Here is a 20,276-nt window from a genome sequence, read left to right as displayed (position 1 = left end):
CAAAAAATTACTGCTGCATATGCTCTCTCTGAGATCAACATCTCTTTTCCCCTCTTCTGCCTCTTTCACGCTTCCTTTCTATTATTTATTCCTAGATTGCTATCAATCCAGTATTCAAGGCTTGATGAAGCATAACTGATACCATTAAATGTTCTTACACTGTATATGGATAAGCAGATATCAAAGTAGGTAATGCAAATACTGACGCCCTGGTTGGAAATGCACGAATTGTCACCACCACACAGAAAAAGATAGTGGCCAGTAGGGAATAGAGCAACAATAGCTAGGATCTCCTAGGGATATCTGACTCCAAATAAGGGATCATGACTTGACATGTCGAACTTGGTGGGAGAGCAAGTGTTTCCCTTTTTAATTATCATACTCTACCAAGGTCTACATAACGTTGGATGGGAACTGGGAGCAATCTAGCCATTGGGCAAGGTTAGTATACAGAAATAATTCATTAAAAAAGTGAAAGGAAAAGCTCCCCACCCCACCCAAAACATGTCCTCACTTGACTCTTCACTGATGTTCTTAACTGAACTCTTTATACTTAGATGTTTTTCATAAATGCATAAAGTGGAGCAATATATTATTTTATGGTGTCATCTAGTTACAGATCTACTTAAAACCACTTAGTACAATTTGTCCTCAACCTAGTTTAAATGACTAATCATGACACTGTGCCATAGATCCCCCAGTCCAGAGCACCAGGTAACTTCAGCCTTTAATAGGTATCATATTAAGCCATAAGCACTATGATTTCATTCTTTAATGCCTGCTATAATAACACTAGAATTCGCTCTAGATCAGGAAGTAGCTTCTACTCTGCAATAAGTTAATTATCTAGTTGCATGGCCTTGGCAAAGCCCTGGAAACTGACATTCCTCATCTATAAACAAAAGCGACCATTGAGTTCAATGAAGCCAAAGTCCAACCTGGCGGGAGAGTTCATGCTTATTGAGTACTCAAAAGAAGCAAGACCATTTTCTTGAACTCACTACAGAGGCTTTCTTCTGAAATAGTTTTGACTCCTGTTTAAATGAGTTTGACAACTTACCAAACACATTTTCAGAAAGAGAAAATTCATCCATGGCTTGTAAATGGGAGTGCTCAATCAGATTCATCTTGGACACCACTCAAAGTTTTCAGTCTGAGAATGTACTTCTGTGATGGATTTTCAGGGCCTTCAAATCAGAACCCTGAAAGGCAGATACATAGAGAAGTTCACGGTTGCAATATGGGGTCAGGAGTTGCTCCAGAGAAACAGGTAGAAAGTAAGCAGACCTTTAGATGTCCAAGTGATTCCTCTGTAGCGATTTCTCTATAGCCTTCTTATGCATTTGTCTCAATACTATGGTTATACCTCACTTAAAATGTTTAAGTTATATGCTTTCAGAAGAGCTGTTTTCTAATTTTAAATGTCACATGTTTTTTCATTTAAATTTCAGGAGTTGGGAGATTTAGACAGGACATGATAACATTTAGGTTATGTCTTTATTTATTTGGTTTTTCGAGACAGGGTTTCTCTGTATAGCCCTGCCTATCCTGGATCTCGCTCTGTAGTCCAGGCTGGCCTGGAACTCAGAGGTGTGCCTACCTCTGCCTTCCAAATGCTGTGATTAAAGGCATGCGCCACCACCTCTTGGCTATTTCTTTTATATATAGAAAGAAAAACAGAAAAAATATAATGACTTTAATTAAGAAAGGGATCATCTTTGATTTATTTTCTTAACTTTATTTAAAAGTTGAATGGGGATGGGTAAGCACACAGTAGTAGCTTCATGGCACTCCCTATTGTAATTTCCTTGGCTATTTATGCATTATATCAATAGGTCAAAATTTATAGATTGTTCCACTAGGAGAGACTTGATTTCTTTCTGCTAGGGAATGTTTAGAGACTTGCATTTTTCACTCTAATGCCTACCTCTTAAATTCAAGTGGCAGGCACATAATAGGCCAAAGAAATGTTGGCTCACTTCAACTATTTGTGTTTATTATTTTTTCTTGCATAGTTTTGCCAAGTTCTGTTGTATCTGGTGTGTTCCCTTGGAAATTGGCACAGAGATTACATTCTCCTGTTATCGGGATACAATTTGTCATTGGGTCATCCAAGCAAAAGCTCAGTTCCTCCAAGTCTGCATCCCTTGGTTGATTATTGCTCACTGGGAAGCCACAGTGTTGGCATCCCTGACCAGCTAGCGAGAGAGTCGCCTAGCCCCAAATTGTTAGCAGGGTCCACTCAAACCAATTTCCCTGGGCTCAACTGACCCCCAAAAGGGGCTTTTAGAACGGGAACTCTTTAATTTTGGAAATGTTGTTTATAGTTTTTTTGGGGTAGCTATAGCAAAATGCCTGTGTCTGAATAACTTACAATATAAAAAATGATTTATTTGGCTCATGCCAGTGGTGGCTAGAGACTAGGGCTAATAGCCTAGCAAGGGTATCCTGCTGCATCACAACGTAGCTGAGGGATGGAAAAATAAACTGCCTTATGTAGAAGGAGCCACTAAAATATGATTTTCTGCATATGTACATATATATATGAATTGATTTTAATTTCTAGAGACTTTAAGATTTTAAACACTTAAAATTGTTCTGTGTTGAGTTTAATGTTAGTTGTTGCTAGTGTTCACCGGGCCAACACCATGCCCTGCCTTGTAGTCTATTTCTACAAATAGGAGGCTCCTTCTCGGTGTCAAAGGGCACAAGCAGAGAAAGCCGTCTGTCATACAAGAGTGAATGCAGACACACCAGGCCTCAGCCACAGGCAGGTGACATGGCACAGCCCCAAGAAACAGAGCTAACGGTTTTACCCAAATAATAAATTAAGCAACTACAGACTGAGAGCCCGCGAAGGTTCTGAAGTCAGTATTAAAAGCCCAGACAGCAGGAAGCCACCACTCCCGCCGCACATGTTTCTTTACACAGAAACGAATTAGCACAGACAGGGAAGACCACCTCCATTTCTGCACACCCACTCACAACCTCCTTCCTCAGTTCCCCACTCCCCACCCTTGCCCCGGGATGGGCTGAGTGCAGAATGGATGGATCAGCACCCCCGCTGTGTTAATGTAGTCATTCTCAATGAACTCATTTAGCTTACTTAATACACAAACTGTTTTTCCTGGAACCCTTTCTGTAAATGCCCTCCTCGACACACTCTGAGTCTGTTTCCATGGTGATTGTACCTGCTCTTGGTTGACGATAGGGATCAGCCATCAGCATCCTTTCCCCTCACAATTTCAGTACCATCACCCACTCTTAACAAGCAATACTTCATGATTCTCTAGGCGACAAACCTTTTCTTGTTTAATTAAAATACATCTCTCTGGTTGGTAATAAGGTTTCTTACAGTTTTTTTTTAATGCCTTCATTGGCAATATGTGATGGTTTCCAGTTTCCATTTGTCTTTGCCAGTTTTCTGCTGAGTGGTTCATCTTTCTGTTGACTTAGAAGAGATTTTGTTGTTGTTGTTGACTATATTCACATTTTGGTAATATTTAATATATGGCTTTTAAATTATCTTTACCCCAAAAGTTTTCTATTCAGTGTGGTTAAGCATATTAATTTTAAAGCTGATTTTTGCTGCTCATAATGTTTAGTTTATGTTACAGGATAGACTTTCTCTGAATTGCTTGTTGAGAAAGAACATCTTGCCTTCATTGCTGCCTTATAATGTGTCCTTTTGACCCTGACTGTGGTTCTCTGTTGATTGCTTGGTTACATTTCTTAACCAATATCATTCTTTCCAAAAATTTCCTAAGATATTCCATCAAATTGTTCCCTATCATAAATTAGATCATAGTACCTTTTAAATTATATATATATATATATATTATTTTTGAAAACCCTGTACATATAAACAATGCATTTTTATCTTATTGACTCCACCTCCTCTCACCAACACCCCCAGGGTCCATCAACCTATCTTCCTCTCAACTTCAAGTCTCCTTGTTATTGTTATTATTGACAGCCCATGAGTCCAGTTTGTGCTGAACATGTGCAAATGGATGTGGGGCTCTCCAATAGGTCGTGGGTGGCCTCCAGCAGTCACATCCCCAGAGGAACTTACTCTTCCTCCCTCAGCAGCCATCAACTTCCAGTGGCTCTTCTGCTAGAGGAGAGGCCTCGGGGACTCCTCCTCAATCCATGCTGGACTTCTGATGGGCTTTACCTGGTGCAGGTATTGTACAGGCTGTGAGTGACGCATGCATCAGCTACGTCGTGTCCAGAAGATGGCATTTCACAGCTCTCCCTGCCTCTCCTGACTTTTACATTCTTTCTGCCCACCCTTCTAGTGTTTTCTGGGGCTGAGAAGGTTGATACAGACGCATCTACAGCTGAACACGTGGCTCATCTGTCTAGTGAGTGTGACTTATATGACATATTACCTTTTAAAAAGGTTTCTCTGGGCATTTGAGATGGTACCAAATTTATTTAGAGGAGATTATTTACGGGTTTTGTGATATTTTGGTTGTACTTTTGTAGGGCGTTGGAACGTCTTCATTTACTCAAATGTCTTCTTACAGTTCAGTTTTGCAGATTTTTTTGTCTACCTCCCAGCTTGCCAACGGATGCTTCCCATGTCAGTCTTCTCCCTTTTTCTTGTGTATCGTTAATAACTTGCCTTCATTGACTTTATCTTCACTATTTTGCTAGATGACAAACCATTAGAAGACAGGGATCAGCTTGTGTGCCTCGGCATCCTTCGGCACTGGCAAGGGTGTGATTTGTATCAGTTACTTTTTCTTTTGCTGTGGTAAAATAACACAACCAGAAGCAACTTAAGAAGAAAGTCCATTTGGCTTACAGTTCCAGAGGCTTGGAGTCCAAAAGGCAGGGAAAGCATAGAGTGACAGGAGGAACAGAAACTCACCAGTTACATTTCCACACACACACAGGAAGCAGACAGAGCAAGAAGGAAGGACATGTGATAAGTATAAAAACCCTCAAACCTCACTCCGTGATGACTGCCTCCAGCAAGCCTGTGCCCCCTCAAAGTTCCATTCCCTCCCCCAAACAACACAAGGAGGGCAAAGTGTTCAAATTCATGAACCCACGGGTGACCTTTCTCCTTTAAACCACCCCTTGCACATGCAGAAGTGACAGCTGTGGTCTTGTGGGAAAACCTCAAAGGACAAAACATGAGGAGATCAGGGATACGGTGCCTGCTCTGAGTTCTTTCAAGTGTGGCCTGGAACGGATCACTCAACCCTGATCTGCTCACGCCACTGCTGCACGAAGTTTTCAACCCTGAAGTTTTTCAAACCTGCGAAGATTAAAGAGGCAGCCTCCCCTAGACTTCAACGCCGGTGTATAGGGTGACATGAACAAAAAATGTTCACCATACTCCCAAAGTCAGAAACAGCAGGATCATCCATCACCAAGAGAATGGGTGCAATAAATAAACATTATGCAGACACTGTGTGGCAATTTAAATTACTATAACCTGAACAAAACTATTACAAAGTGAACCAGGGCTTCATGTATTCATATGGATATGTGAAAACCATCATATGGAACAGAAGAATCAGCTATATGAAGAGCAATAAATATGATCTGATGTACTTTATATATGTTTAAAGATTTGCAAAACACATCATATTATCACTCCACTGCAGAGCTCAGAAAGCTGGGACGTCAGAGCCAGGGGCCTGCTCCACCCTTTGGTCTTCTGCTGCTGTAAAAATACAGTGGCAGAGTGGAATAGGTGCAAAACACTCCACGTGCTCTGCAGAGCCTGAAATATTCACTTGCTCTCTGCCCTTCACAGAAGAAGTTTGCCGTCCCCGCTCTGTTTATGTATGTACATGAAAGCAAGGGCTCTGTCACTCAGCATGTGAGTGAGTTGAGTGCATAGAGTATTTCTATAACATCTTCAATGCTGACCTTACACTGGGCAGCAATACAAGGGAGTTAGTTATATTACTCTGCTGTTTGCATGTTAGAAATATTTCATATGAAAAGATTGAGTGAACTTATATATACACTATACACAATTATACATCCACATATACATGTGATGAAATGACTGGCTGAATCCTAATGATACAGTATAGAAAGCTTGCTCAACTGTAAAGATATGGAAGCTCATTGGAGTGTCACTCTTACCCTCCTAAAAGCTTTGAGAGAAAGTAATGCCTTCCTGAAAAATGTTTTGACAGACATAACTGGGATCGGTGAGGGTATACTGGATATTTTGAGTGACTCAAGGAATATGGCTTTAAGAATACTCCAGGGGCTGGAGAGATGGCTCAGTGGTTAAGAGCACTTGCTGGCTCCTGCAGAGGACCTGGGTACAGTTGTAAGTACCCACTTCAGGTGGCTCATCACCACCCATTAGTTCAGCTCCATGGGATCCAACGCCCTCTTAGGGCCCCTGTGGGCATTTGAACTCAGGTGCACAAATACACACATACACACAAATAAAAGCAATACAAATACATCCTTTAAAAAAATAGTACTCTAGGGGCTAGAGATGACTCAGTGTTTGCTGTTCTAGCAGATGACTTGAATTAGTTCCCTCTACACATGGGGGGGCTCACAACCATCTGTAACCCCACATCTGGGGAACCTGAGCAGCCCTCCCCTGACAGGTACCTGGACATGGTGCACACATATCCATACAGGTTATAGTGGTTAGTTTTCTGTTGCTGTGAGAAAATACCACGACGAAAAGCAGCTTATGGAAGAAAGAGTTTGTTTGGGTTTATGGTTCCAGAGAGATAAAGGCGCCATGATGGTGGGTGGAATAGCGGCATGGTAACAAGCAGTCGGCACAGTGACAGGAACAGGAAGCTGAGAGCTCGTATCTCAACCAAAGCAGAGAGAACAAGTGAGGAACGGCACGTGGCTTTGAAATCTTCAAGCCCACGCCCAGTGATAACCTTCTTCCAGCAAGGCCACGCCTCCTAAACCTTCCCAAACATCAGCACCACATGCTCAGCTCCCTGAAATTATGGGAGACACTGCTTATTCCAACCACCACATAGGGAAGACACTCATATACATAAAATAAAAATGAGTAAATATTTTTAAAAAGAAGAGTGCTTTAATGGAAATGTTAGAGGCAGAAGTAAAGCTGTGGACAAGGGAGGAAAAAAATTAGGAAATTGTTGGTAAACTAAGATGGTTGGTGTACACGCCAGAGTGGCATCTATAGACACCGAGAGGCAGGAACCTAAAACAGTCAAAGGAGGACGAAGGAGGGGAAGAAGCCTGATAATACAAAGAGTAAGCCTTGGGTCTTGGTGCAAGCAGAACAGAACATATATTTGATGTCTATTCCTACAACACTGTGATCAAAGATTTAATTTAAGGCCTGCAGAATGACTTCGAAAGTGGTATGCGCTGTTTGTTTTTATTGTAATATGACACATAGTTGCTCATGGCATAGACCCCCACTTTCTGGTTATCAAAATTCACTTGTTTAGATACTACATGTCACAGGAAGTTTGTGATATAAACAGAGACTCCAATTTAGCATATGCCATTTGTAAATGGAGACCTTGAAAAGATGCTGTCCCAATTAAACAGCTCTGGCTGGTGGAGAGCAACTTCAGATCTCGGGAGATGCATGTAAAAGGTGATCATATGTGTGGACTCACTGTGTACAGTCACACACAAAGGCACTGGTAACCCTGTCCTGTGAATACAGCTGCTGTGGAACATAGACTACTTGAAGCATCTGTGGGATTCCCTCTTCAAAGCTTAATGCATCATCGTGACTCCATGGTCAGAGGGAGACTAAGAATCAGTGCAAAGGTATGTTGTTAAGGAGAAAGAGAATGACATCTAGAAAAAAAAACATTTCTAACTGTCTAGGTATTTACCCATGGGCAAATAAACTCCATAGTACATTGACATATCTTTTAGGCATGAATGAGCTCTAAAAGGCTAACTCATTCAATCTTTCTCTGTTTCTGTCTCTATCTTTCTCTGTGACTCCTTGTCTCTATCTGTCCCACTGTCTCTGTCTCTGTCTTTGTCTCTCTGTCTGTCTGTCTGTCTGTCTGTCTCTCACTCACTCTCTTTCTCTGACACACACGGTATTCAAGCAAATTGTATTAGTGAATGCAATGACCTCTTGAGCCAGAGCTAACCTTGACAATCATCCCATAAATAAGTGGTCTATTTTACAACCCTTGAATGGGCTGTCACTGTGACTTGATTTTATGAATAGAAATGTACTCCTTCTGAGGTTAGACCTCAAGTGGGCATTGGATTTCTATTTTTCCCCTTGGAATGCTAAGACTGTCATATCAAGAAGAAGGTGTCTCGGCCAACATGGAGTCCACATGTGTGGAAGCAAAGACTTTGCTAACTTAACTTGGCATTGTTAACAGTAGTCATGCAATTCAATTCAGGCAAAAAACACTTTAAAAGGTGAAAAATTAAGACATTAAATTAGAGGAGAGAGAGACAGCTTGTTATATGATTATCTACAACCCCTCCCAATGATATGACAAATTGACCATTATTTTATCTAGACTAAAGTGAGCATTTTCTTAAAAGTACTATATTCTTTTTAAAAACAGCATCTCAATGTCAGTTTCTAACTCATTCACTCATTTATTCAGTCAATATACATTTATTGACTCTGTGTCAGACAACCAGCCATATGAAAGCATAGAATCTGTCATTATTATTATTATTATCATAACAGAAAAAAACTCAGATCCCAACAGGAGTAAAAGTTGGGCATTCATTCACCCAATTCACTGACACTCTCTTATGTTCCCAGCTTTGATATAAGTATTAGAAATACAGTGGTGTCTAAAGCAAAGAGCTTGCTCACATTCCAGCAGAAGACAAATAATATACAAGTAAGCAACAGTGATCATGATAAAATAAAAGAGATAAATATAGAGGGATCTAGGTGGATACCAGAGAAGGTGACCAGAGAAGAGTTCTCTTAAAAGTGGGTTCTTAAAGGGTTGCATATCTTTGGAGAAGACCACACCCATTGGGCCAAACCACTCCATTCCATTGGCCATTAGACAAAATGGCAGAATTCCAACAACAGGTCTTTAAACCAAACACAGATATTTGTGAAGGACAGAGAGCAAACTACACAAAGGAGAACTAAGGCCAGGCAAGGACTACAAGCCTGTGCTTGGAGTGTTAGAAGAATGCAAGTCCAGGTATGTGGAGATGAGACATTCAGGGAAGGACCCTAAGAGATGAGACCCAAGCAGGCAGCACCCCCATGGCTGAGGGAGTGTGAAACTTACCCCAAGGGGAAGTCTTTGGTAGTTTTTCAACATGAATGTGACTCAGAGAATGAGGGAGTCTTTCAGAGGGTAGAATCTGCTCTCTAGTATTGAAAGGGGATTGGAGAGATGGCTCAAGAGTTAAGAGTACTTGTTGCTCTTGCAGAGGACCCAGGCTCGACTCCCAGCACCCATATGGTGATTCACAGTCATCTATAATTCCAGTTCCTAGGGAATCTAATGCCTTCTTCTGACCTTCATGGGTGCCAGGCATATATGTGGTGCACATAAGTAAATGAAAGAAAGAAAGAAAAGAGAAGGAAAAAAGAGAAAAATAAAAAAGTGTAGCCATTAGAAAGGGAGAATGGCTCGTTGGAAGTGGGTATAGGAACAGTATGTTCTGAGAGACTTTAAATAGCTCAGATCAGTGGAAGAATGGCCAGTTGAGAAATTGTGTCAGGAAAATAAGTTACTACTTTAGTGATGAAAACAAAGATTTATGTCCATCATTATCCTTGGAAATCAGCTTCAGATGGATTTGACTTCAAAATTTATCAAAACTAGTTGACAGAATAATGGGAAGCTACATTACTATCTTTATAATATTGGGGATTAAGGACTAATTTACTAAGATACAAGTAGGAAAATAGTAACTTTTGCAACATTAACATGCAACCCAGAAACAAACCATAAACAAAGCTAAACATCTGAAACTACAAGATAACAAATAACAGCCAAACCATTAGAGCAAACAATATATAAGTAATTCTTATAAATAAAATCAGAAAAGATAAACAATCCAAGGCAGAAGTTGGCAAAGAATACAAAGAGGATCTACCAAACTGGAAACACAAGTGACCAAGAAGCACACACACACACACACACACACACACACACACACACATATACACATACACACACATACCCATGCACACATACATACACACACATACACACAAGCACACACACACACACATACGCACATACACAAATATACACACATACACACACACATACATGCACACATATATGCACACACGTGCGCGCGTGTGCGCGCACACACACACTACACACACATACACACACGCACATACATACACACACATGCATGCACACATACATGCACACACACACGAGTGTGTGTGCGCGCACACACACACATACACACATACACACACGCACACATACACACTACACACACATACACACACACGCACACATACACACTACACACATACACACTACACACATACACACACGCACACATACACACTACACACACATACACACACATGCACACATACACACTACACACACATACACACACACTACACACATACACACACACGCACACACGCACATACATACACACACATACACACACATGCATGCACACATACATGCACACACACACATACACACATACACACACGCACACATACACACTACACACACATACACACACGCACACATACACACTACACACACATACACACACATGCACACATACACACTACACACACATACACACACACTACACACATACACACACACGCACACACGCACATACATACACACACATACACACACATGCATGCACACATACATGCACACACACACATACACACATACACACACGCACACATACACACTACACACACATACACACACGCACACATACACACTACACACATACACACACACGCACACATACACACTACACACACATACACACACACACGCACACATACACACTACACACACATACACACACACTATACACATACACACACATACACACACGCACACACGCACATACATACACACACATACGCACACATGCGCATGCACGCACACACACACACTACACACACATACACACACACATGCACACATACACACACAAATACACACACACAACTAAACTAATTAACAACCAAAAAATATTCAAAATTAGTATAACTAGCTACTGTTTTACTTATCACGTTGTCTAAAGATTTAAGTTTGATAAATATTCAAAGATGAGGAAAGCATGTGTGAATAGGCATTCTCGCACACCACTGGTGAGGGTATGGTGTCTAGTCTCTTGGGAGGGCTCTTTAGCAGTGTGCATTTGAACAAGATGCAACTCTAATTCATAGGCACTCTCCCTAAAACCTTAACCCACGATGCAAAGATTCCCATTGCAGTACAGAAACTACAGTTTCTAATGGTGAAAAGTGAAAGTTACTTAAGTGCTTATGGAGGGCAGAATGGACAAACTCCCTGTGGCCTGGTATCTTAGGTATTGCATTAAGGAATGGTTAAGAAGTTTGAGGCGGTATCGCATGCCTTAGCCCTGAAAGAGAGAAGTAAAGGAGAGTAGGGTTGGGGTAGGTCATGAGAGATAGTAGACTTAGTTACACTGTTATAATGTTCTCTAAAACCTGAATCCACCAGAGTATATCACCAAGTATATAGTTCTGTGAGATACAGCACCATGTCTTCCAATTTGCCAACTGTATATTTCAATACTATAAGCAGATATATTGATACACTTTGAAAGAATTTTTAGAGGGTAGGAGATCAGTTCAATGATAGCATAGCAAGTATAAGACCTTGTGTTCGAACTAGTAGCCAACTAATATCCAATTTGCCTTAAGGTCCAGTTCACAAGAGGGAGCCCATGCCTGACACTGCTTGAGTAACCAAGACCCCGATACTAGATAGCCCAGAAACTTAGGATAAAAACCAAACCCTAATGGTCTAAAAACATGCGTCAATAAAATGACTCTTATACTCATAGACCAGCCTTATCCAGTCATCATAGAAAGGCTTCCTCCAGCAGCAGATGTAGAGACCCCCAGCCAGACCTTCTGTAGAGAGATACTCTAAATTGGACATATCCATAAAATCCCTCCCCTCAGAGCTCAGGGAATCCTATGAACAAGAAGGCTGAAGGTCTCTAAGAGCCTGAGGGGATGGAGGACACCTGGAGAACACGGCCTTTGGATTCAACTAAGCAAGGGCATCTGAGCTCACGGAGACTGAAGCAGCAAGCACAGGGTCTTCCTGGGTCTGCACCAGGTCCTCTGTGTATATAGTATAGTTTTAATCTTGGAATTGTATGAGACTCCTGACTGTGAGAACGAGTGGGTCTCTGACTTGTACCTGCTCTTGGGACTCTCCTCCTCCTGTTGGGTTGCTGTGTCCAAATTCGATATGACAGTTTTCCCTTCATCTTATTATATTTTAGTTTGTCATGTTTGGTTGTTATCTCTTAGAAGCCTGATCTTTTCTGACAAAAGATGAAAGGGAATGGATCTGGAGGGAGGGGGAGATGAGGAGGAACCGGGAGGAGTAGAGAGAGGGGAAATTATAATCAGGATATATGGTATGAGAAAATAATCTGTTTTCTTTTCCTTTTTGAGACCAGGCTGGCCTCAAACTCAGAGATCCACCTGCCTCTGCTTCCCAAGTGCTAGGATTAAAGGCATGCCCCACCAACACCTGGCAAAATAATCTGTTTTCAACAAATTAAAAAAAAGACCATGTGTTCAACCTAGAGTATCATACACAAAATAAATTAGAATTTTAAACATAATAAAAGTAAAATTATTTTTTTAAGTTGTGCAGCATTTTTGTGTTGGAATGAAAATTAAAAATCTCTAAGGAAAAGCATAAAATACACATTGAAAAATAATAAATTTTTGATAGGAGAAGTTTTAGGTTTAAAGAAAATTGAACAGAAAGTTCCCAGCTGCTCTCTACCTCCAAATAGGCACAGCTAATCCTCTACCATCTGCATCCTCCACCAGAGTGGTACATACTTCATGAACTGATGAACCTATGTTGACATGCTGTTACCTGGCAAAATTCATAGTTTGCCTTAAGGTTCACTCTTAGTGTTATATATCCTACAGATTAAATATTCTCTGTAAAGTGTATGTATTTTAAATACAGTGTCAAAGGATACCTGGATCCTAGCACCCAATCATGGCCTCAGATTCAGAGCCGAGAACCCTATGGATCAAGAGGCTTCCAAACAAGTACTTTAGAAAGATGTTGTTATACCCAACCCTGGACAACAGTCAGTTTTTGCTTCTCCAGGCCTGCAATGTGGACTGTTGTCTATGCTGAGAACACCCACAGCTCTCGGGCAACTGACAGTTGCTTGATTTCTAGTCTGTCAGGGACAATCTCAGCCCCAAAGGGCGGGCCATCCTCTGGTCGGTGACATTCCTCATCAGGACTCTTCTCTCCGTGGACTAGTGAATTACCAACCCCACCGTCCAGATAACCATGTCAAATAGATCTACGTGAGTTCAAAATGCAGAGCTCTGCTCTTTCTCCTTCCTTTCAGATGTGACATTAACTGAAATGAGAGAGATTCAGGTGGGTGAGATTGCTCAGAGGAGAAAGGCGTTGCTGTGTAGGCCTGGCCGCCTGAATTCAATCCCTGAAAACCGTAGAAAGACGGCAGGAGAGAACCAGCAGCTTAGAACTCAGGAAACTCACAACATGTGGCCTTTGAGCTCCATCTCTGCTTGCAGAAAATACATGGACAATAAGAAATAGCCTGTACAGAGTGAGTTCCAGGAAAGGCGCAAAGCTGCACAGAGAAACCCTGTCTCGAAAAACCAAACAAAAAAAAAAAAACAAAAACAAAAGAAATAGGCAGGAGAATGCTGGGGGCATACCTTAGTGATAGTGCAGGTACTTATAGTGCACAAGGCCCTGGGTTCAAATCCTGGCCCTACCACCCTCCCCCTCAATACTAGGGGGAAACGTGTTTTTTTACTTAGTGATCCATGTCACCAGAACTAGAGGGAAAACGAGATTGGAAGCGAGGTGGGGAAAGCTTGACCCATCAAGGAAAGAACCTCGTTTCCTTGCCTTTTGCCGTGAGAACCTTTAAAACTCTGTCATATCAAGATAAGCATTGCTGCAGCGTCCATCACCCTCCGCGGCCTCTGTGAACCACAGAGCTGGGATCCCTTCCAGAATGTCCTTAAATCACAGCACCACGCTGTGATCATTCCGGGCTTTAATTAAGATGCTGATAACTGAAGTATCCCATCAGCTCTGGTGGCATGTGGGTTAGAGCAGCGTGCTGTGCTTTCCATTTCCTGTGCTGATAGTGCAGTCGTTAGAAAATGCCCTGTGCGTGAGGTTTTAGGAATCGCCAAAACATTTGTGGGTTTTAACAACCAGCCCAGTCTAACTGAAATGGCTGCCAGCTGTCAATGTCGGCTTTTTCCCAGCAAGATCAGGGGAGCGAGGGACAGAGCCACGCTCCAGCTCCAACGCCACTCCTTCTTAGCTGTCTCTCCACGGAGAGGTTACTCATCCTTCTGGGGTCTTGTTTTCCTTATCTATAAAATGGGCACTCACAAGACTTCCACACCACACAGCGCTCTTGTGAGAAGGAAACAGGCAGTTTAGGGGGAGCCTGCGACATTTAGTAGACATGGAATTAAAGTTGGCTTCACCTCTCTCTCTCTCTCTCTCTCTCTCTCTCTCTCTCTCCTCTCTCTCTCTCTCTCTCTCTCTCTCTCTCTCTCTCTCTCTCTCTCTCTCTCTCTCACACACACACACACACACACACACACACACACACCTCCATTTCTTCCGTTTTCCTGATGGGGTCCTCAGGCCTCATAATCCCTGTGTGTTCTGTACACTTTGCTCTGATCTTGGAGTCAAGCCAAGGATGGTACCGTGTTCCTTCTCCCTCTGCAGCAGAGTTGCGAGCTGCGGGACGCTCCTAGAGATCGCTAGAGAGACTGCAAAGGGTCTCTGGACAGCGGAGCTCTGTCCTGCCTGGAACCTCAGCTGTGAGTTGGGAGTTCCATCAGTCATGTTGGTTGCAACACCGTCAGCCAAACAGAAGGGTCCAGGGTGCAGACGGCACAGGGTCACTCTCTGGTGGGGGGAGGGAGTGACCCAGAGATGAAAGTGTCTATCGTTGTAGAAAAGCAAAGCCAGGCACACAATGTCAGCCACCCAACTGTCTCTTCCTACCTCTCACACCCATTTTTAAGGGAAAGAAACACACACACACACACACACACACGCCACTTTATTAAGGTGTGGCTGACATAAAAAGATGTAAAGCCATCACCATAATCTATGCCATAAACCTGTTCATCATCCTCTATGGTTTCTTTCTCATTGTCGTCTTAGGAACATGAACTGAAGGGTCCCCAGGCCTGACTCTGCAACTCTGCTGGGCTGGTCTAAGAGGACACCCAAGACGACGACGTCGGAGCTCCTCAGTGCACAGGGGTGTGCCGTCGGAGCTCCTCAGTGCACAGGGGTGCGCTGCTCAGACTAAGAACCCCAGGCGAGTCGTCTGGTAGCCCCCCCCCCTTAAATCAAAGTCCAATTAGGGGGAATTGTCTGAGCTCCTCAGCCTGTGCCACTCTGTCAGTGAACAGACAAGCAGGCCTTATCTACAGCTTTGGTCCAGGGGCGCTTTAATAATGAAGTCCTTCATCACTTTTTTTTCTCCGATCTTTTTAATATTTCTGATATTAGTGCTAGAAATGGAAAGCCATAGAGGAGTGTGTAACTGAAGTTGAAAGAGAAAGCTCTCTGAAGCCAGCCCTCTAAGAAAAATATTCACGGCACTGAAGTGTAGATTTTTGTGTTCGTTCTTCAATCCGGGGTCACCAGACAATACTCCCAAATGGACAGGGAGATTTGGCAAATGGCCAAAAGGTAGCAGCATACCACCCAGGTCAGGTTTTCTGTAGAATCAGACTTGAACCATTTTGGGACACTTACCATCTACAGTGGTGCCCTCTGGGAGACCAGAATGTGGAAAGCTTGTCATTTATCAATTATTGTTCAATAAGAAAGCAACCTCGGTCTTCATCTTTACAATAGCTTTCTCTTCCGGTGCTCCACTATTCTTACATCAACCCCTGCTAACTCTGGAGTTCGTTTGTTGACCCAAAAGCACAGGTATCAAGGAGATGCCTGCAAGCCATGTTCTTTCTCCGCCACCTTGAGTTACACACTCCCTCTTCCAGACCGACGAGGTACTTACTTGGATTGTCTTAGAACAGCGATGTCCAAGGCCCTGGGAGGGTTCGGAGCCCGGTCCTCCTTTCCAAAGCCCAGAAATTTCACTGCTGGTGCTCAGAATTCACTTCTGCTCTGGGGTGAGATAAGGAGACGGTGGGGTGGGCAGGAAGAGGAGAGACTCGAGGAAAAGCCTGAGTGACCACAGGCGGCCTTCCGGCATAAGCTGTAGCATCTTTCCCTTGGCTCCGCGCCCCGTGGACACAGATTAGTCATTAACAATCCTTCCCCACTAAATGATATAAACACAGAGAGGAACCTCAGAGAGTTTCGAAATTCCCGGCACCATCCAGAGATCAGAACCCCACAGCTCGGCTCAATCCAGAGATCGGAGCTCTACACCACACCTTTCCCGACAATCAGCTGGCGGTTTTCTAAGGGTCCCGGGAGCCCAGATTTCTGCTATGTGCCCTCCCTCGCTTGGCAGTTTCTTTTCATAGTTCTGCTACTTCCCAGAAATGAAAGCTAGAAAAGATGAGCCTGCCTGAGTCTTCTTCTTCCTCCCAGGCTTCCCGCATCAAGTTGTAAGCGATGCCTTCTGATTCTGCCTTTGGGATGCCTCCTCCTCTTTCCAAGGCACCCTGCTCCTCTGCTAGGTCGGGTCTACCCCAGCTTCCTTTCTGAAGAACAGCGGTAGCCCGTGGCTTCCTTTTCTCTTCTCTTTTCCCGTCTTCCAGTTGCGTTGAGCCTGGGCTTCGTTCGGATGCACACTCAGAAGCCCTCGACGTCGAGGGAGGCATTTGTTTGGCTTTTCTCAGATTTGGTTTCAACCTGTGAACTGATGCACCTAGAGAAGCTACCTGAGGGGATATGTTGACAATCAATTGTACGAGTAGTTAAAAGGTTTGCCGTGTGCCCAGCATATAGCAACTTCTCAATCACTTTGCACCATTAATTCTTTTCTAATCATTACTTGTTAAAAGCATTATCCATATGTGTCCATGTGACCTAATCAGAACTCCCATTTTGGTTCTCATCACTGGAAAAGTACACATAAAATGTCAGACTTTTGGGAACCCCTTGATCTCCGGCCACCTCTTCCTAATCTGGTTTCCTAGGACTTTCTCACATCCTGTGTCTCAGAGATCCCAACTTCTGCTCATCTGCGCCAAGCTCCTGTCTCTACAAGTTCAACCACACTTTTCCCACATAATCTTTACATCACCCTCTTTCCATAGCCATACATCATGTAGCCTCATTCTCTATCTGCCCCGCTCTGTCCACCCAACTCCCCTGCCCCGGATGCTTTCAGCCTTATTTCTACTTTACAGTTTCCACTCAATTCTTCTATAAAGGCAGAATTTCAAGAAGGCGGGCACGGCAGCAGGCATATTGCTGGTGATCCTTGGTTTACCGTGAAGTCTCTCCGGGAAGCATTGCATCACCACTTGTAATGCAGTCAATGAAGGAGCTGAGAAACTAGCAAGTTTTCAAAGTGGCATGGCTGCCGTGTGTGTGTGTGTGTGTGTGTGTGTGTGTGTGTGTGTGTGTGTGCCTGTATATCTGTGTGTGTGTTTGTCTCTCTCTCTGTGTATGTGTGCTTGCTTGTGTGTCTCTGTGTGTGTGTGTACTTGTGTGTTTGTCTGTGTGTGTGTGCCTGTATGTGTGCCTGTGTCTGTGTGTGCCTATGTGTCTCTGTGTATGTGTATGTGTGTGTGTGTACTTGTGTGTTTGTCTGTGTGTGTGTGTATATGCACGTGTATGCCTACTTGTGTGCATGTGTGTATAATTGTGTGTTTATCTCCCTGTGTGTGTGCTTGTATGTGTGTGTCTCTGTGTCCTGGTGTGAAGTCTGTTTAATGGGAGATCTACACTCAAATCTATTAGAAATGTTACATCATGCCGCTCTTTTGCACAGTTAGGTCTTATGCACCCCCCTCCCCCCCCACACACACTTTGGTACCTTCCCGGTGTCCTACAGCACACTGCTCCGACTCTGTCAAGTCTCCTTTGTTTAGAGAAGCATCGTGCCAACACTTCCTGTGCTCCTCAATTCAGACCTGCCCCAGTAACTCCAAGCCCAGCTCTTCTTGGTGGGGAGAAAAAAACCACTTTATGGTTTTGTTCTCTGGCATTAGTGGAGGTGATGGTTGCAGACTCGTGCCAACCACTTGGGTTTAATTCCTAGCGCTGCCGCTTATGACCTGGGTGACGTTAAGCCTTAGGCTTTTGCTTAACAGCTCTGGGTCTCAGTTTCTCATCTGTAAGATGGAGATGTGATTCCTATGTGTTCCATGGAGGGATTTGAAAGAGTAAAGGGATCAATGTGTGCGGAGTGCTGGTGTCACGGGGGTTGTCTCTTGTAAGAAGGTTCTCAGCAAAGAGTAGATTGCTAGAATTTTCTCTGGAAGTTTGCCCAACAGGACCATATGTTCCCTAAGTCCAGAGGGCTTCCCCCTCTTTTGGATCACTGGTTCTGTACAAAGTAGCACTGGTCATTATGTAAGTGCTTTCTCAAAAAATTCAACAACTATGTGTTTCAACTTCACACCATTAAATTAATCTACCAGAAAAACCTTTTAAAACTTACCTTCAAAATATGTACACCAAACCTAACACCTCTTCACCCGCTCTGCTGTCGTCCCTCCAGTCTGAGCCTCGCTGATTTCTTCCGGATTCACAGCACAGGCTCCCAGCTGCTCTCTCTATTTCCACATTCTCTGCTGTTCATTCCAGCACTGTGGCTAGAGTAATGTCGATAAAACAAAAGCACCATCCCTAAGTGGGATATCTTTATCAAGCCCCAACCCTCGCCCCTCCAGGCTCAGAGAGTGTCAATAAAGAAGAGGTGGAAAGAATGTAAGAGCTGGAAGATGGTGAGGGATGCCGTGAAATACTGTTTTCTAAATATGACATGCTTATGGGACTGTGATTGCCTGAACACCATCAAGCCGGTCAAAATTCTAGCCTAGGCAAATGTTTTAGTTAGGGTTTCTGTTGCTCTGAAGAGACACCAGGACTCTGGGATCTCTTATAAAGAAAACATTTAATTGGGATGGCTCACTTAAAGTTTCAGAGGTTCAGTTCATGATTATCATGAAGGGGAGCATGGCATTGTGCAGGTGGACGTGGTGCTGGAGCTGAGAGTGCTACGTCTTGCAGGCAACAGGAAGTCAACTGACTGTCACACTGAGGGAAGCTTGAGCAAAAGAGACCTCAAAGCCTGCCCCACAGTGACACACTTCCTCTGTAGTCAGAAATTTTCCTGTGTCCTGCCCTGTCCCAGGGCAGGGGCTCAGACCCAAGTAAGCACACAGAGGCTTATATTAATTATAACTTCTTGGCCATTACCTCAGGCTTATTACTGACTTAGGTCTTACACTTAAATTAACCCATAATTCTTATCTATGTTTAGCCATGTGGCTTGGTACCTTTTCTCAGTTCTGCCTTGTCATCTTGCTTCCTCTGTGTCTGGCTGGCGACTCCTGACTCAGCCTTCCTCTTCCCAGAATTCTCCTTGCCTGCTTATCCTGCCTATACTATACTTCCTGCCTGGCTACTGGCCAATCAGCATTTTATTTATCAACCAATGAGAGCAACACACACTCACAGCATATAGAACGACATTCCACAGCATTCTTCCAACAAGCCCACACCTCCTAATAGTGCCCCTCCCTTTGGGGACCATTTTCTTTCAAACCACCACAGCAAGGGAGAGCTCTCTAGGCCCTGCCCATTACTGAGGCACTCTTGGCAGTTGATTGCTGCTGGAGGAGAGAATCATTCTTCCGTGGGAGTAAAACCACTGGCAGCTTTCCTATACCCCTGTGATCAACCTCATACCCCTTACCCCATATGGGTGACACTAACTGGACTTAGTGTGTCATCAAAAAAAAAAAACAAAAAAAACCTGAAGTTGGGAGGGACATAGTAAAAGGACACAGGGGAAGTTGAAAGCAGAATGGGGGTGGACGTGATCGTATTTCATCGTGTGTATGTATTCTTGAGACTCTCAAGAATGAGGAAAAAACACTTAAAAACATCATACCACTG

At 43.3% G+C, this 20,276-nt stretch overlaps 1 protein-coding gene across 3 annotated transcripts in view; it reads right to left on the bottom strand.

Annotated features, from left to right (window-relative positions):
• Positions 1 to 16,485, bottom strand: part of Nr1h4 (nuclear receptor subfamily 1 group H member 4) — a 73,127-nt gene extending 56,642 nt beyond the window's left edge. For 2 of the 3 annotated variants that reach the window (XM_037196830.1, XM_037196831.1), the window contains exons 1-2: positions 16,249 to 16,485; positions 1,061 to 1,202 (exon numbers count right to left, since the gene is read on the bottom strand). In XM_037196830.1, the coding sequence (XP_037052725.1) occupies positions 1,061 to 1,127 (67 nt within the window). In that variant the 5' untranslated portion in view covers positions 1,128 to 1,202; positions 16,249 to 16,485. The remainder of the gene's footprint in view (positions 1 to 1,060; positions 1,203 to 16,248) is intronic. The other variant, XM_028880312.2, reaches the window with a different exon arrangement.
• Positions 16,486 to 20,276: the final 3,791 nt, after the last annotated feature.

The sequence above is a fragment of the Peromyscus leucopus genome, chromosome 18 (genome assembly GCF_004664715.2).
Source record: "Peromyscus leucopus breed LL Stock chromosome 18, UCI_PerLeu_2.1, whole genome shotgun sequence".
In the NCBI taxonomy this organism is placed as follows: Eukaryota; Metazoa; Chordata; class Mammalia; order Rodentia; family Cricetidae; genus Peromyscus; species Peromyscus leucopus.
Note: the sequence above shows the minus strand (reverse complement) of the source record. Positions and strands in the feature narration are given on the sequence as shown.